General features: G+C 39.2%; 1 protein-coding gene across 5 annotated transcripts in view; it reads left to right on the plus strand.

Moving 5' to 3' along the window:
* txndc16 (thioredoxin domain containing 16) overlaps positions 1–16,789 on the plus strand; it is a 127,963-nt gene that overhangs the window by 7,250 nt on the left and 103,924 nt on the right. For all 5 annotated transcript variants that reach the window (XR_009509264.1, XR_009509257.1, XM_059957951.1 and 2 more), the window contains exons 4-7: positions 3,173–3,255; positions 3,962–4,035; positions 8,319–8,393; positions 13,426–13,547. Coding sequence is in view for 3 of the 5 variants with exons in the window: in XM_059957951.1 (XP_059813934.1) it covers positions 3,173–3,255; positions 3,962–4,035; positions 8,319–8,393; positions 13,426–13,547 (354 nt within the window). In the remaining 2 variants the exon portion in view is untranslated. The remainder of the gene's footprint in view (positions 1–3,172; positions 3,256–3,961; positions 4,036–8,318; positions 8,394–13,425; positions 13,548–16,789) is intronic.

A 16,789-nucleotide genomic window follows, 5' to 3' on the forward strand; every position in this document is an offset into this window, starting at 1 on the left:
ATTCCATGAATATCTTTAGCTTCACTAAGTGCAATAGCCAAGGGTTCCAGCTCCAAATTAAGTAACAAAGGATTTAACGGACATCCTTGTCTCGTACCCCATGAAAGCCGAGAAAAAGGAGATCTGCAATTGTTAGTAATAACAGTACAATAGAGCTTTTATATATCATTCTAATCCACTTATTAAAATTAATACCAAAGCCGAATTTCTCTAAAACATTAAATAAGTATTTCTATTCTACTCTGTCAAATGCCTTTTCAGCATCTAGAGAGATGACACATTGGGGAGCCTTAGAAAAGTATGAATATATAATAGTCTCTGAACATTAAAAAAGGAATAACGGCCCTTTACAAAACCTGTTGATCTTGAGAAATAATTTTAAGCTAAAATATTCACTAGCCGATTAGTCATTATTTTTGAGAGAATTTTAGCATCCACATTTAATAATGAACTATGTCTATATGAAGCACAGTCAGTAGAATCTTTATCTTTCTTAAGAATTAAAGAAATAGAAGCTTCATAAATTGTGGGAGGTAACTCTCCTATCAAAAAAGAACCTTTAAGCATTTCCAACATATATGAAGAGAGCAATTTTTCAAATTTTTTATAAAATCCTACAGAATAACCATCCAGTCCAGGAGCTTTACCAGATTGCATTGAAAGAATAGCTTTCTGAATTTCGTTTTCAGTAATAGGAACATCAAGAGTTTGTTGCTCTTCAACAGAAATTTGAGGAAAATCAATCTTGTAAAAAGGCATTCATTTTGGAAGAATCAACTGGAAACTGAGATTTATAAAGTTCCATATAAAAGTTTTGAAAAATTTTATTAATATCTTCATAATTGCATGCTAAACTACCATCTCCCTTACAAATTTTTAAAATTTGTCTTTTAGCTCTAGCTGCTTTTAATTGAGATGCTAATAGCTTATTATTTTTATCTCCAAACACATAAAATTACTTTCAATAGGATAAGTTAATAATAAATTATATTGTGATTGGAGTTCAACTCTTTGTTTAAATAAATCAATGTTAGGAGAGACTGCATAAATATTATCCAAGTCTTTAATTTGTTTGGAAATCATATCTAACTGTTTTGTCTGTTTCTTAAACTTAACAAAATAGGAAATTATTTGACTGTGCAAATATGCTTTAAATGTGTCCCATATAATCAATTTCGATACATCTCCCATATTGTTAAAAAGAAAAAAAATCTTTTATGAGTCTCAATAAATTTGACCAAGTCTGGACTTTGTAATAAATTTTCTGGAAAACTCCAGGGCAAATTTGCAATAGTGACATCATTCAATTCAAAAGCTAAACTTAAAGGCGTATGATCCGAAAGAGCTGCAACATCAAAATGTCTAATAGTGTGATAGATGTAAAACGGAGACAGCCACATTGACACATATGTTTTGGTCATGTTCTGTATTGAAACATCTTTTTAAGTCTATTTTCTCTACAATTTCTAAAGCTTTAAAAATCAATTTACAATGTAATAAATTGACAGTTTTATTTGGTATAATTCCTCAATATATTCATGGTATTTCTCCATTAGACCAACATGTAATTGCGTTCTTTACATTATTGGCCAGAAGGGCTATTTTGTTGAAATGGAAAGGTGCTTCTGCTCCTACTTCGATACAATGCTTTTCTCAGGTGATGTTATGTCTTAGTTTGGAGAAAATCAGAAGTCGAACTTTTGATCCTCGATTCGATTTTAAGAAAAGGTGGGGTTCATTCACCCGCTTCTATAATCTGATTTGAGTTAATTAATATGGTTTCCTTCCGATTTTTCTTTAAGTGGATTTGAGTTGGCGGACTGATGTTTTTATTTGGAAGTTTGTATGATGTATAGCTCCGGGGTTGTGCTCCCAATGGGTTTTTGTTTTTGTTTTTTTCAGTTAGTAGGGGTTCTTCTTTTTCTTTCAAAGAATATTTGTAACACTTTATTTTTTCTTCTTATTGTTGATATATTGCTTAGCTTTGTTGCTAACTTAATCCTTCATTGTACATAATGACATATTGACTTAATGTATCTTTTTTGTTAATATTCAATAATAATTAATAAAAAAGATTTAAAATAAAATATATGAATGTTTACTGATATATTCCAGGACGCATTCCTTCTCTTTGCCCTCAATCCCCCAATCTTTCAAAAACTTACCTCTGTCATTTGAAAGTACTTCCAACAAGATAGCCTCCTCACTCTCCAGGGAGAGAATTCCAGAGATTCACTACCCTCCAAGAACAATTTTTACATACCTTGGTTTTAAATGACCAGCTCCTTATCTTGAAGCCATGTCCCATTGTTCAACCCTCCCACTAATGAAAACTTCTCAAAGTCCATGTTGTCTTGCCGGCTTGGATCTCATAAATTCCAATAAGTCCACTCTTTATTTTTTCTGAACTCCAGAGGATACAAACCACCCTCTTTAGCCTCTCTTGACAGGACAGTCCTCTTGTTCCGGAAATTGTCCTGGTAATGCCTCCTATCTTTTCTTGCGTAGATCAAAACTCAGCATAGTATTCCAAGTGTAGCCTACCCAACACCCTGCAAATGTAACAAAATTTCTCTATTTCTAAACTCCAACGACTTTGGAATAGCCTTAAGCCCTCTTATGCAGTTGCACATGCCTGCTAATAGTTGGTGATTCACGTACGAGAGGTTCACTTTGTACCCAACCTGCACTATTGAGTGTTTGATACTAGGACAAGCAATATATAAAATAAAAAGGTGTACCCAAAGTAGAAGATTGAGCACATAACCTTAAAATTTAACTTAAAATCAATACAGTTGTCTTTTAAAATTGAATTTTAACTCCTGGAGGAAAATTGTACACAACTCTTTCTACTTTTGACTGGTCTGTAGTATCCACTTAAAAAGAATCAATCTAAGTTTCATTTTTTTTCCCTTTGCAACTAGTTTAATTGTTAGTTTGAATTTCAGTTTAATGATAATTGAACCCTCTAGTTGTTCTGACTAAATCCATTCATTTTCCTTCCCTGTTCCTACTTTCTATCATAGCTTGGTTGAATAGCCCTGCCTCTAAAATTGTAATGTTGGCAGATCACAAGTACATCCTGCAGGCTGGCATTTCAATCTAGTACTAGTTGTTATTGATTATAGAAGAAATGTTGTTTAAATGACTTAAACATGATTTTATTTTTCAGTAAACCCAGAAATCAACCTTTTCCTTCAACAGCTAGAAAAGTCATCAGACTCACTTAAGGAGTATGGAGTTATAGTGGTTCAGGTGACTTAAAGTGCTTTTATTGTGCATGCTAAATTTATAAAAATGGGAGAGGTGTAGGCAAGAAAACGTACTTGATTTTAATACGAGAAGCCTATTTAACTATATACTAAATGAAAATAGAAAACGATGAAAATGAAATATAACTAGCTCATTGATACAAAGGTGATCACATTGTAACTCAAATGGCTGGCTTACAAATTGGGTAGGATACTGTTGGCTTTTTTAAAATATTGTACACTCCTGAGTTGTCAGTCTTGGCTATCTTGATATTTGGAGCTACTGTTTGGAGGTTTCTGGCAGAAGGGGTTTAAATGGTAGGTGCATACGAATCATAAAGTGCTGCTAATGGAATTTTGAAGCATGAGTACCAGTAAGTGGCAGGAAAGATTAAAGTATATTTTAGAAAGTTGGCCTTGGTTCAGAAAAATACAATTTTCTTAATAAAGTCCAATGACAGGGACTTCAGCTGTTTATTAAGGAGAGCTTCTTACACCTTTTCAAGAACAATGAGTTTATTGTAGTGATATATTTTTTAAAAAAAGCACGGATCTGAGCATTCTTATTATTTAGGAGCATGGAGGAAAGAATTGATGGAGTTTTTTTGTGGAATAAAGGGAATAAGTACTAAACAGTAAGGTATTATTGTTATGTAAGAATTTTTATGTATTTATATTATCTTGTTTAAGCATTCTGCAATTTTTTGTAGGTTGATTGCAACATAGAAAACGTTCCAAAATATTGTGAAAATGACCATTATCTGAAGAAAGCCTACCTTTTCTGGTAAATTGACATATATTTGTAAATCTCTCATGCAGTACTTAAAGAATTTTAAGTGAATATAAAAATGGAGGAAGTGTTTGGGTAACTCTTGCTCTTGGTGCAGGTGGTTGGGCTGTTACTTTATGTAATTGATTCCTTTGAGGACCATTGGCTTATTTAGACAAAGGGATAGATCGCTCATTAAAACATCCAATTGTTCTTGTAGGATTTTGCTGCTGCCCAATTGTTCAGGAATCTATTCTGTTAGATTGGGGTTTCCCAAAATTTTTATATGGTTTCCCAAACTTTTTTATATTGTGGACCAATACCATTAAGCAAAGGGTCAGTGGATCCCAGGTTGGGAACCGCTGCATTAGATCATAATACTTGCATTTAGGATCTCTTGACATCTACTCTACATATTCCTTTAATTGGTTTGAATCAGTTTACTTAAGTTTCTGTCATAAATGTTTGTAATTTTCCATGCCACTGCTGCTAAAAAGCTGCTTTTTTGTGGCACAGGCTTTGGGTTTGAACTTAATGTCGTAATATTTTTAATTGTTTAATCTGAGTCAATTGCCTAGATCTGACTTTTCTGTATATTATAATTGAATAACGTGATTTGGCAAATCATGGAGCCAAATTTTGATATGTTTCTTTAATTTTTATTTCACTCTCTGATCTAATATGGCTTGGATGCCTCTCTATATAGTAACTGAACCCAATACTCAGTGATGTAGAACAGAAAAAAAAAGGAAATAGTCGACAGGTCAGGCAGCAAATAAAGAGAAAGAAACAGAGGTGATGTTGCAGAATCACACACAAAATGCTGGTGGAACACAGCAGGCCAGGCAGCATCTATAGGGAGAAGTGCTGTCAACGTTTCGGGCCAAGACCCTTCGTCAGGACTAACCGAAAGGAAAGATAGTAAGAGATTTGAAAGTAGTGGGGGGAAGGGGAAATGTGAAATGATAGGAGAAGACTGGAGGGGGTGGGATGAAGCTAAGAGCTGGAAAGGTGATTGGCGAAAGTAATACAGAGCTAGAGAAGGGAAAGGATCATGGGATGGGAGGCCTCAGGAGAAAGAAGGTGGGGGGGGAACACCAGAGGGAGATGGAGAACAGGCAAACAACTAAATGTGTCAGGGATGGGGTAAGACGGGGAGGTCAGTACGCCAGACAACAACGGCTCCCCCCTTATCAGCAGGTTTTATAGTGAGGTTGGGATTGGTGCAGAGGGAGCGGAGAGCAGAGCGTTCGGAGGGAGTGAGGTTGGAATTGGAACAGGGTGTGGTGAAGTCGAGACGGTTGATGTCCCGTCGGCAATTAGCAATAAAGAGATCCAGAGCAGGCAGAAGACCAGAGTGGGATATCCATGAAGAGGAGGAGGGTTGAAGACAGGACAAGGGGTCATCGGTGGGGGTAGGAGAGTCCTTGTCAAAGAAGTAAGCTCGGAGACGGAGCCGGCGGAAGAAGAGTTCAGCATCATGGTGTATGTGGAACTCGCTGAGGTGTGGGCGAAGGGAGACAAAGCTGAGGCCCTTACTGAGGACAGAATGCTCTGCCCAACCTCACTATAAAACCTCCTGATAAGGGGGGAGCCGTTGTTGTCTGGCGTACTGACCTCTACCTGGCCGAGGCACAGCAACTCTCTGATATCTCCTCTTTACCCCTTGATCATGACCTCACTAAGGAGCACCAAGCCATTGTCTCCTATACCATCACCAACCTTATCAGCTCTGGGGATCTCCCATCCACTGCCACCAACCTCATAGTTCCCACACCCCCCACTTCCCGTTTCTACCTCCTACCCAAGATCCACAAACCTGCCTGTCCAGGTAGACCTATTGTCTCAGCTTGCTCCTGCCCCACTGAACTCATTTCTGCATACTTTGACACTGTCTTATCCCCCCCTTGTTCAATCTTTTCCCACCCATGTTCGTGACACTTCTGATGCTTTGAATATTTTCAATGATTTTAAGTTCCCTGGCCCCCACCGTCTTATTTTCACCTTGGATGTCCAGTCCCTATATAGCTCCATCCCCCACCGAGATGGTCTCGAAGCTCTTCGCTTTTTTTTGGATTCCAGACCTAACCAATTCCTGTCTGCCGCCACTCTCCTCCGTCTAGCGGAATTAGTTCTTACTCTCAATAATTTCTCTTTTGGCTCCTCCCACTTCCTCTAAACCAAGGGTGTAGCCATGGGCACCCGTTTGGATCCCAGTTATGTCAGCCTTTTTGTTGGCTTTGTGGAACAGTCCATGTTCCAAGTCTATATCGGTATCCATCCCCCTCTTTTCCTCCGCTACATCGATGACTACATTGGCGCTGCATCCTGCACGCATGCTGAGCTCGTCGCCTTCATTAACTTTGCCTCCAACTTTCACCCAGCTCTCAAATTTACCTGGTCCATTTCCGACACCTCCCTCCCCTTTCTTGATCTTTCTCTCTCCATCTCTGGAGACGACCTATCTACTGATATCTACTATAAGCCTACAGACTCTCACAGCTACCTGGATTATTCCTCTTCCCAACCTGTCTCTTGCAAAAATGCTATCCCCTTCTCACAATTCCTCCGTCTCTGCCGCATCTGCTCTCAGGATGAGGCTTTTCATTCCAGGGCGAAGGAGATGTCTTCCTTTTTTAAACAAAGGGGCTTCCCTTCTTCCACCATCAACTCAGCTCTCAAACGCATCTCTCCCATTTCCTGCACATCTGCCCTCACCCCATCCACCCGCCACCCCACTTGGGATAGGGTTCCCCTTGTCCTTACCTACCACCCCACCAGCCTCCAGGTCCAATGTATAATTCTCTGTATCTTCCGCCACCTCCAACGGGATCCCACTACCCAGCACATTTTTCCCTCCCCCCCCACCTGCTTTTTGCAGGGTTTGCTCCCTACGTGACTCCCTTGTCCACTCGTACCCCCCATCCCTTCCCACCAATCTCCCTCCTGGCACTTATCCTTGTAAACGGAACAAGTGCTACACCTGCCCTTAAACTTCCTCCCTCACCACCATTCAGGGCCCCAGACAGTCCTTCTAGGTGAGGCGACAGTTCACCTGTGAGTCGGCTGGTGTGGTATACTGCGTCTGGTGCTCCCGGTGTGGCCTTTTATATATTGTTGAGACCTGACGCAGACTGGGAGACCGTTTCGCAGAACACCTACGCTTGGTCCGCCAGAGAAAGCAGGATCTCCCAGTGGCCACACATTTTAATTCCACGACCCATTCCCATTCTGATATGTCTATCCATGGCCTCCTCTATTGCCAAAATGAATCCAAACTCAGGTTGGAGGAACAACACCTTATACACTGGCTGGGTAGCCTCCAACCTGATGGCATGAACATTGACTTCTCTAACTTCCATTAATGCCCCTCCTCCCCTTCTTACCCCATCCCTGACACATTTAGTTGTTTGCCTGTTCTCCATCTCCCTCTGGTGTTCCCCCACCCACTTTCTTTCTTCCGAGGCCTCCTGTCCCATGATCCTTTCTCTTCTCCAGCTCTGTATCACTTTCGCCAATCACCTTTCCAGCTCTTAGCTTCATCCCACCCCCTCCAGTCTTCTCCTATCATTTCGCATTTCCCCTTCCCCCCACTACTTTCAAATCTCTTACTATCTTTCCTTTCGGTTAGTCCTGACGAAGGGTCTCAGCCTGAAACGTCGACAGCGCTTCTCCCTATAGATGCTGCTTGGCCTGCTGTGTTCCACCAGCATTTTGTGTGTGTTGTGTTTGAATTTCCAGCATCTGCAGATTTCCTCATGTTTGATGTTGCAGAATAGTTGATTTTCATGAGCACTAGAAAACATTAGATTTGTGCAAGAAATCTTAAGTAAGGAAAAGGCATGGAAGAACAAAAGGAAATGCCTTATAACTGTGAAAGATACTGATTGACAAAAAGGAATGGTAACTCAAGACAAAACTGGGTGGTATAACAATGTATAGATTGAAAAGATGTGCATGAGCATGGTAAAGACAGCAATAGCAAAATGTATTACCAGTATTTTCCATTGAAAACCATGAGCTAAGTTTGCAATTTGACATCATTAGAGACCTGTGGTAACTTTTAAGTCTGAAAAGTGTTTAAGGAAGAATAATGTGGTTTCCTCAAATTCCCATTCTGCTTAATCAGCAACAAATATCAAGACCTAAAATTGATCTAAGTTTACTGAAAATGTCTTTCTACTGTCTTCTTACAAACACTGATGGAGCATATTTAAACTTCTGGCCTCTACAATAAGCTCTATGTAATGAAGATTGCTAACTGATGCTTAAAATTGTGTTCCTTTTCTCTTTAATAGGGGTAACATAATGCTTCGGAGCTTTGCAGTTGATGCATTATTTGATGTTGATGCAATTGTAGCAAATGTATTATTGTAAGTATGTTCAAGCATTTTCTTCCATTTTGGAAGTTATTGTAAAATGGACAAGAGCAAATAGTTATAGAAACTTAAATAAGATTTCTTGTTTTTGTTTAATAGAGATTGAAGCCCTGTGTTACTTCATCAAAAGTTTACATATAACTTTTTTATTAATTAAAAAGATGAGAACTTGTTAAGGATAAGCCAATGTTTATTTTTTTAATTCAGAAAACACAGTTGCATTTCAATATGTTTCTTATTAGTATTAAGATAAAGGAAAAGACAGCATCTACATCAGTTATTCATTTGGTATGCAACTGCTATACATTAGATAGCATTTGTTTTTCCATTGGCTTTTCTTCTGAACAGTTATGTTGTCATCCTAGAAATTCATTGTTTCCCATAAACTTTATCTTCCTAAGGATCTACAGAATACTGGACTGCTGCCAACAGTGCAGCTTCTGACCAGCTTTACTCTGTGTGGAGAGAGTAATTGACATTTCCACATCCCCTCCACACTAGGAGTAGTTGTTCAAACTAAAGTAAATTCAATCTTCATCACAGCTATATGTCACTCACCTTATTCCTTTGTAGGTTATTGTATCCTATAGTACCATAGCACTTATAGACTGAGTATGAAGTTGATCTAAAAATATCTAATAGTATAACCAAAACTGACTCATAATGACCATCTGGACAGACTAACACATGTCATTTATTAAGTTTGCTGGAGGGCATGAAGGTGATGAATGTCCATTTTCTGATGAGACAGTACCACTTATTTAGCAATGTTTGCAGCAATTTGGTACAAAATTGATTACATCTTGCACAGCAGGCATTTGAGATACAAATGGAAATTGGAGGACCTTGGTTACATTATCTTGCACCAAGAAGTAAAAGTGCATTTTGCCTCGTGCATCATCTCCAACACTCATCTTTGCTTAAAAATAAAGTTTGAATGCCACAAAGTGCATCAGGCTAGATTCATCTGACTGTAAGGCCATGATTCTTGTTCTCAGCTGGTCCCTGGTTCTCTGGTTTCTTAGTAATTTTTTTTCCATTCTTGAGTAATGGTTTTAAGACCCAGTTAATAATTTTTCTTGTCCTTTAACTCTATCACTCTGCTTCTCCCCTCCAATATTTATTTTTCTGTTATATGTGATTTTCACCAGCATTTTCCTCTTAGACCTCTGCATAACTTGCCACTTTTTTCACATTGTAAATGTAATCATTTGGACAGTAATGGAAGCAAAGTAAATGATCAAATTTTCCTTTAAATAAAGTGAGTTAGTGTAAATCCAATTTAAAAAAAAAAAGAAATATTTTGCTAACATCATAATATATTTAGGTGCTTCTTACAAACTAGAATTGACTTTTTTTCTGGATTATGGTTGTGTAAGTCCCAGCCTACCCTGCCATGATAACTAGTCCGATCTCTAATGTACTTGCAGTGAGTGCCACTTGTTTGACTGTATGAGTATTGTAATGAGTATTGTAGTATGTGTACAAAAGAGACGGGTTGCACCTTAATAGGCGGGGGACCAGCATTCTGGCATGACAGGTTTGCCACTGCAACACGGTTGTGTTTAAACTAAGTAGTGGGGGGGAGGGGATGAACTGGAAATATAAGGATGGAGTTAAAGGGAAAGTGAAAATAAGAAAAGTTAAAAAGGACAACAGAATCAATGGAGTAGAAAGCTCAAGAAGAAATCATACAATATGGCCAAGTGAAATGGGAATTGATATGAAAGGTGAGGGGAGTACCGAATTAAAAGTATTATATACTTCGTGCATTCATATAAGGAATAAAGTAGATGAGCTTGAGGCTCAGTTGGAAATTGACAAGTACGATGTTGTGGGAATAACTGAGACATGGCTTCAAGCGGACAGGGCCTGGGAAATGAATATTCAAGGATATTTATATCTTATCGAAAGGACAGACAGACTGGCAGAGGGGTGGGGTGGCTCTGTTGGTGAAGAATGATATTCAGTGCCTTGTGAGGGGGGACATAGAATCTGGGGATATAGAGTCAGTACGGATAGAACTGAGAAATTCTAAGAGTAGAAAGACCCTAATGGGAGTTATCTACAGGCCCCCAAACAGCAGTCTGGATGTAGGGTGTAAGTTAAATGAAGAGTTAAAATTGACATGTCGCAAAGGTAATGATACAGTTATCATGGGGGATTTCAACAAGCAGGTAGACTGGGAGAATCAGAATGGTACTGGACCCCAAGAAAGGGAGTTTGTGGAGTGCCTCTGAGATGGATTCTTAGAACAGCTTGTACTGGAGCGAACCAGGGAGAAGGCAATTCTGGATTTAGTGTTGTGCAATGAACCGGATTTGATCAGGGACCTTGAGGTAAAGAAACCATTAGGACCATAATATGATATGTTTTAACCTACCATTTGAGGAGGAGAAGGGAAAATCGGATATGTCAGTATTACAATTGAACAAAGGGAACTAATGGAGCTATGAGGGAGGAGCTGGCCAAAGTTCAATGGAACAATACCCTAGCAGAGAAGACAGTGGAACAACAATGGCAAGTATTTCTGGGAATAATGCAGAAGGTGCAGGATTGGTTCATTCCAAAGAGGAAGAAAGATCCTAAGGGGAGTGAGGGGCGGCCATGGCTGACGAGGGAAGTAAAGGGCGGTATAAAAATAAAAGAGAAGTATAACATAGCAAAGATGAGCGGGAAACCAGAGGACTGGGAAGCTTTTAAAGAGCAACAGAAGATAACAAAAAAGGCAATACGCCAAGAAAAAATGAGGTACGAAGGTAAACTAGCCAAGAATATAAAGGAGGATAATAAAAGCTTCTTTAGGTATGTGAATAGCAAAAAAATAGTTAAGACCAAAATTGGGCCATTGGAGACAGAAACAGGTGAATTTATTATGGGGAACAAGGAAATGGCAGATGAGTTGAACAGGTACTTTGGATCTGTCTTCACTAGGGAAGACACAAACAATCTCCCAGATGTAATAGTGGCCAAAGGAACTAGGGTAAAGGATGAACTGAAGGAAATTTATATTAGGCAAGAAACGGTGTTGGATAGACTGAGTCTGAAGGCTGATAAGTTCCCGGGACCTGATGGTCTGCATCCCAGGGTACTTAAAGAGGTGGCTCTAGAAATCGTGGACGCATTGGTAATCATTTTCCAATGTTCTATAGATTCAGGAACAGTTCCTGCTGATTGGAGGGTGGCTAATGTTGTCCCACTTTTCAAGAAAGGAGGGAGAGAGAAAACAGGGAATTATAGACTGGTTAGCCTGACGTCAGTGGTGGGAAAGATGCTGAAGTCAATTATAAAAGAGGAAATTACGACACATTTGGATAGCAGTAGAAGGATCAGTCCGAGTCAGCATGGATTTATGAAGGGAAAATCATGCTTGACTAATCTTCTGGAGTTTTTTGAGGATGTAACTATGAAAATGGACAAAGGAGAGTCAGTGGATGTAGTGTACCTGGACTTCCAGAAAGCTTTTGATAAAGTCCCACATAGGAGATTAGTGGGCAAAATTAGGGCACATGGTATTGTGGGCAGAGTACTGACATGGATTGAAAATTGGCTGGCTGACAGGAAACAGAGTAGTGATTAACAGGTCCCTTTCGGAATGGCAGGCTGTGACCGGTGGGGTACCGCAAGGTTCGGTGCTGGGACCGCAGCTGTTTACAATATACATTAATGATTTAGATGAAGGGATTAAAAGTAACATTAGCAAATTTGCTGATGACACAAAGCTGAGTGGCAGTGTGAAATGTCAGGAGGATGTTATGAGAATGCAGGGTGACTTGGACAGGTTGGGTGAGTGGGCAAATGTATGGCAAATGCAGTTTAATGTGGATAAATGTGAGGTTATCCACTTTGGTGGCAAGAACAGGAAGGCAGATTACTATCTAAATGGAGTCAAGTTAGGAAAAGGGGAAGTACAATGAGATCTAGGTGTTCTTGTACATCAGTCAATGAAAGCAAGCATGCAGGTACAGCAGGCAGTGAAGAAAGCTAATGGCATGCTGGCTTTTATAACAAGTGGAATTGAGTATAGGAGTAAAGAGGTCCTTCTGCAGCTGTACAGGGCCCTTGTGAGACCCCCACCTGGAGTATTGTGTGCAGTTTTGATCTCCAAATTTGAGGAAGGTCATTCTTGCTATTGAGGGAGTGCAGCGTAGGTTCACAAGGTTAATTCCCGGAATGGCGGGACTGTCATATGTTGAAAGATTGGAGCGACTGGGCTTGTATACACTGGAATTTAGAAGGATGAGAGGGGATCTGATTGAAACATATAAGATTATTAAGGGATTGGACACACTGGAGGCAGGAAGCATGTTCCCGTTGATGGGTGAGTCCAGAACTAGAGGCCACAGTTTAAGAATAAGGGGTAGGCCATTTAGAACAGAGATGCGGAAAAACTTTTTCACCCAGAGAGTGGTGGATATGTGGAATGCTCTGCCCCAGAAGGCAGTGGAGGCCAAGTCTCTGGATGCATTCAAGAGAGAGTTAGATAGAGCTCTTATAGATAGCGAGGTCAAGGGATTTGGGATGAAGGCAGGAACGGGGTACTGATTGTGTATGATCAGCGATGATCACAGTGAATGGTGGTGCTGGCTAGAAGGGCCGAATGGCCTACTCCTGCACCTACTGTCTATTGTCTATTGAAGAGTCTTTTCTCCATTGTGATTGTAAGCTTACTGAATAACTGGGAATGCTTGCAATGCTTTCCCTTTTTCTAATTTATGGGCGACCAATTTAGCAGCCTTTATTTCTCCCTTAGTGCAGCAGCATCATGAAATTGAAGCTGGGTCTTCTTAGCTCTTAATTTAAACTAACATTCTGATTGTAATATTTGGAACAATTTATGTGCTCCACATTACTGAATTGACCATAAAGTAATAAATAGTAGAGGATTAATTGTTTTCATAAGACCACAAGATGTCTCTGTCATTTCAATGGGAAACTAATCTGAGTTGCTTCCCAAGTAAGTTAAAGCTCTTTAGTTAATGCTGAGCCACTTGGATGACTCTAAATATGCACTGCTCTGTTACAGCGTTTTGTTATTCAATGAAATAAAGTACGTGTCCTCACTGATGGATTTTCGTGACATTGAAAATGAATTGAAAGGACGAGGTGATGTCATAGTTACATTTGTACCAGCAATAGGAATTCCAGGTATTGTTGAAGCAGCTTTATGTTGCATTTTATTTAACTGGTTTCTTAGTATTGTGTACAATACAACTGCAACCCTGATAATGATGGCTAATGTTAGCCAATTTAATCCTTCATATTTTTCAGTATATTTAGTTAAACCAAATTTTTTTTCAGCCAGAGCTGGGAAAATTGCTCTGACGTTACATCCTCCTGATTCATTGCTTCCTTTTCGTTTTGGCCCAACACCTTTGTCACTAACAATGCTCTCTGTGACAGTGCCCTATTTTTCATCTTAGACTTCTCTGTGATGATTAGTATAACCAGTTATTTTCCTCATCTTTTATCTATCGAATGAAAGCTGTATCTGGTTCTAACCTGTCTGTCTAGTAGAAACAGTATAACAAAGGGATAAGTTCTCACCCACACACATGACAACCTCCTGGAGCAGTTTAATGATTGCCCTTGAGATCTCACCTCTTAGCTGTTTGCATTGTGCATCTTGGGAACTTTTATTATAGACACTGGAGTTGCAAGGGACTGCAAATGCTGAAATCTGGAGCAACAGACAGTCTGCTGGAGGAACTCAGTAGGTCAAGAAACATCAATAGGAGGAAAGTAATTTGCCATTGTTTTGGGTTGAAACGCTGCGTTGAAATAGTCCTGAGTCTGCTGGGCTGTGGCTCTATTTTTTATAGAGCCTGTTCAGTTTCTTTACATATTGGTGATGCTTACTTTGTATTATCTTGCCTCCACTATCTTCATATTTCATAAATTTCATTTTCTCCTCATCTCACTTTCATTGGCTAGCTTCACTATAAATTGAAGAGATTAAACATTGACATTAAATTAATCTCTAAATTCAGAAATATGATTGACGTGCCTCTGCCTTACAAGCATAATCAGTGCGCTAATCAAAATTAAAATACTCTGTTACAATCCTTTCATCTTTTCAGATTATTACAGTGAGAGCATGGTTGAGTAGCATTTATCAAAGGGAGAGTCAATGTACTGAGATGGAGCATGTATTGGAATTTTTGGAGAAAAGAATACGAATTGCTTGTATGTGGATAAAAGTATTGTCAGTATGAAAGAGAGAATCATCTCTGGTAGTGAGAACAAAGGAGAATGGGAACAGGAGAAGGCCTTGTCCCTCAAGCCTCCTTGCATCCGTTATAATCATGGGTGATTACCACAGGTATCAGTTTCCCTCCATTCCCTGATCTTTCAAAAATCTAACCCCTTTAAATACTCCATGATCTTCTTCCACAACTCTTTCGGGAAAGGATCAAAGATTCACTTCCCTTTGTGAGAAGTTTCTACACATCTAAGTTTTAGGTGAGTGCCCCTTAGTCTTCTAACTATGTCACTTCATTTAGGATTTACTTGATTAGGTGAAGCATCTTGGCATCTATCTTGTCACGTCCACCCTCAGGATCATGTCTTATTTTAATAAGATCACTGATCATCTAAACTCCAAAGAATATAAATCTAATTTCTTTAGATGTTCAAAGTAAATTTATTATCAAAGTATAAGTAACCATATCCAGCCCTGAGGTTCATTTTCTTGCGGGGATTTACAGCAAAGACAAAGAAACAAATAAATAAATAAACAAACAAGCAAGCAAGCAATGACTATCAAGAACATGAGAAGTCCTGAAAATGACTCCATAGGTTGAAGGAATAGTTCAGTGTTGGGGTGTGTGAAGTTTAGTGAGATTATCCCTTCTGTTACGAGAGCCTGATAGTTGAGGGATAATAACGGTTCCTGAACCTACCTGAGGTGGGTCCTGAGGCTCCTGTACCTCTTTCCTGTTAGTGGCAGTGAAAAGAGAGCATAGCCTGGATGATGGGATCCTTGACGATGGATGCTGCTTTCCTGTGACAGCGCTCCATGTAGATGTGCTGAACGACTTTTACCTGTGATGGTCTGGGCTATTTGTGATATGCCAATCCTGTTATTTCAGGAATTAGTCTGGTGAATTTCTTTTGTATCTCAAGTAGTTGTCATGAAGAGGTACCAAATTTGTGCACTGTATTGCAGGTACGGCCTCACCAGTATCCCCTAAAATTGTGACAGTATTTCACTATTTCTAGACTCAAATCGTCTTGTGGAAAAGGGCGGGGAAGAGGGAGAGGGACGAGCTTGTTAGCAGGGCATTTAAATTACTGTCAAAATGTGAGGGATAAAGCCGTATCTATTAGCACAAACCTAGCTCTCTGCAGTAGGCTACTTTAATATCCCCAAAACTGGCATGTTCAGTTGGATATTAGACTGTTCACAGCCTCTTGGTTTCAGGTTTAGCATTATATACTTTCTGATCTTAGCGATCTCGCACTATTCATCATGGAGTAACATATGGAGTTGATGTTCACTTGTCTCTGTAAATTTGTGCTTTCACAGCTCATGTACCCTGTATAGTGTAAAAGGCCATTTGGCCTATTGACTCTATGCAGGCTCATAATAAATTCCTTTCCCCATCTTATTTCCATAAAACCTGTTACCTGTCATGTGCCCATCAATTCCATCCTGATTTTCTTGCCGTGTACCTAACTGGGGTAATTATAGCAGCTATTTAACCTAAGAACTTGGACTTTTGGATGTGACGGAAAACTGGAACACCCAGGAATGATCAGATCAGAATCAGCTTTAATACCACTGGCACATGTCGTGAAATTCATTGTTTAGAGGCAGGAGTACAGCAGTACATAATAATAAAAATTATACAAGGTCAGGATTGAACCTGAACAGTGTTAGTCCATAGATCTATACACTTATACCAATAAATCAATTTATGGAAAATTAATTACAGAATTCTTCACATTTGCTAATAGTGATTAATTAAAAATAAATTCTTGTTCAATGTAATCTAATTTCATCATTATTATTAGGCACCTTTGAGCATTAGGCATCAGAATTAATCATAATTAATACAACAGTTGAGATACCAACAGTAACACTTTTAAAGCATGTAAACCTTAGCTATCCCTGCTATCTTTATACTTACTACTCATTAGGTCTCTTACTAAACCCTTTAACATCAAACACAATACTATTTGTTGAATGCTGTTACAGTCGGCCCTCCTTATCCGCGGATTCCGCATGCGCGGATTTGACCAACCGCAGATCGGGAAAACCTGGAAGTTCTCTCTCCAGCACTCGTTGCTTGAGCATGTACAGTCTATTTTTTTTGTCATTATTCCCTAAATAATACAGTATAACAACTATTTACATAGCATTTACATTGTATTAGGTATTATAAGTA

This window comes from Hypanus sabinus, chromosome 2, assembly GCF_030144855.1.
Source record: "Hypanus sabinus isolate sHypSab1 chromosome 2, sHypSab1.hap1, whole genome shotgun sequence".
Lineage (NCBI taxonomy): Eukaryota > Metazoa > Chordata > Chondrichthyes > Myliobatiformes > Dasyatidae > Hypanus > Hypanus sabinus.